The sequence below is a fragment of the Stenella coeruleoalba genome (assembly GCF_951394435.1).
Source record: "Stenella coeruleoalba genome assembly, chromosome: 6".
Lineage (NCBI taxonomy): Eukaryota > Metazoa > Chordata > Mammalia > Artiodactyla > Delphinidae > Stenella > Stenella coeruleoalba.
The window spans coordinates 93,853,685-93,855,052 of NC_137151.1; the positions used below are offsets into that span (position 1 = coordinate 93,853,685).

General features: G+C 50.2%; 1 protein-coding gene across 1 annotated transcript; it reads left to right on the forward strand.

Moving 5' to 3' along the window:
* Window positions 1-222: 222 nt before the first annotated feature.
* Window positions 223-830, forward strand: LOC307187919 (peptidyl-prolyl cis-trans isomerase FKBP1A-like; the record flags this gene model as incomplete). Its single annotated transcript, XM_079924449.1, is given in 2 exon segments — window positions 223-442; window positions 445-830. Coding segments are annotated over 2 exon segments (321 nt in total). The 3' UTR covers window positions 546-830.
* Window positions 831-1,368: the final 538 nt, after the last annotated feature.

The following is a 1,368-nucleotide window of genomic DNA, read 5'->3' on the forward strand; positions in this document are numbered from 1 at the left end:
CATGCTATGTAACCTTCCCCTACTTGCTGATGAGTTGGTAATAAAAATACTAACCATCAGAGGTCAAGACTAATTTCTGGCAGCCGTTCCGCGGAGGGACGAGGCACAGCCGCGGAACCGCCGCCAGATTCGCTCTCTGTCCACACCGCCTGTCGCGCCGGCCGTCGCGCCGCCCGCCCTCCCACCAGCCCCGCATCCGCCGCCGCCGCCGCCGCCACCGCCATGGGAGTGCAGGTGGAGACCATCTCCCCCGGAGACGGGCGCACCTTCCCGAAGCGCGGCCAGACCTGCGTGGTACAATACACCGGGATGCTTGAAGATGGAAAGAAATTCGATTCCTCCCGGGACAGAAACAAGCCCTTTAAGTTTGTGCTGGGTAAGCAGGAGGTGATCCGAGGCTGGGAAGAAGGGGTTGCCCAGATGAGCGTGGGTCAGAGAGCCAAGCTATCTCCCCAGACTATGCCTATGGCGCCACTGGGCACCCAGGCATCATCCCACCAAATGCCACTCTCGTCTTTGATGTGGAGCTTCTAAAACTGGAATGACAGGAATGGCCTCCTCCCTGATCTCCTCATTCTTGGATGTGCCATGGAAGGATCTGGCGCCTCCAGGTGCGCACAGCGAGTCCGTAGGGAGCTTTTCCCGATGTTCCACTACACTCTTCGTAAAAACATCTTCCCTGACTGAATGTGTTCTGTCACCGGCTTTGCTCTTCCCCTTTCTCCTCGTGCGTGTGTTGACCTGAACTATATGCCATAAACCTCAAGTTACCCATTTTAGTTTGTTTTCGTTTTGGGGTGAAGATAGAGTTTCAGTCCTTTGGATCTAGGTTTCCAGTTAAGTACTAGTCAAGTATTAACAGCACAAATAATGGGTTAACTTTAGAATAGGAATTGCTGTTGGGGGGAGTGCAAGAATCTTTATTTTATCTTATTTTTGGATGAAAGTTTTATCTATTATATATTAAACATTCTTGCTGCTGCGCTGCAAAGCCATAGCAGATTTAAGGCGCTTTTGAGGGTCGAATTATTCTCCAAGTTGAGAGATGTCCTCGGGTTGAATTAAAAGCCCTACCCAAAACTGAAGTGGGAAGGGGAGAGCCTTTGCCTCCACTGTCCCACCCCCACCCTCCCCTTAACCGTCTGCCTTTTGAAAGCAGATCATTTTCACTGAGATGTTGGACACTACAGGTGTGTGTCACCGGGCCAGCAGGGACCTCTGAAGCCTTCTTCATGGCCTGGCTTTTTTTTTTTTTTTCCATCCTGTGGTTTTTCTAATGGATATTTAGGACTTTTGTAATCTCATAGCTATCCAGGCTCCACTTCCTAAATTTTAAGAACTTTAACCGAAAGTTAAATTGAAGGTGCT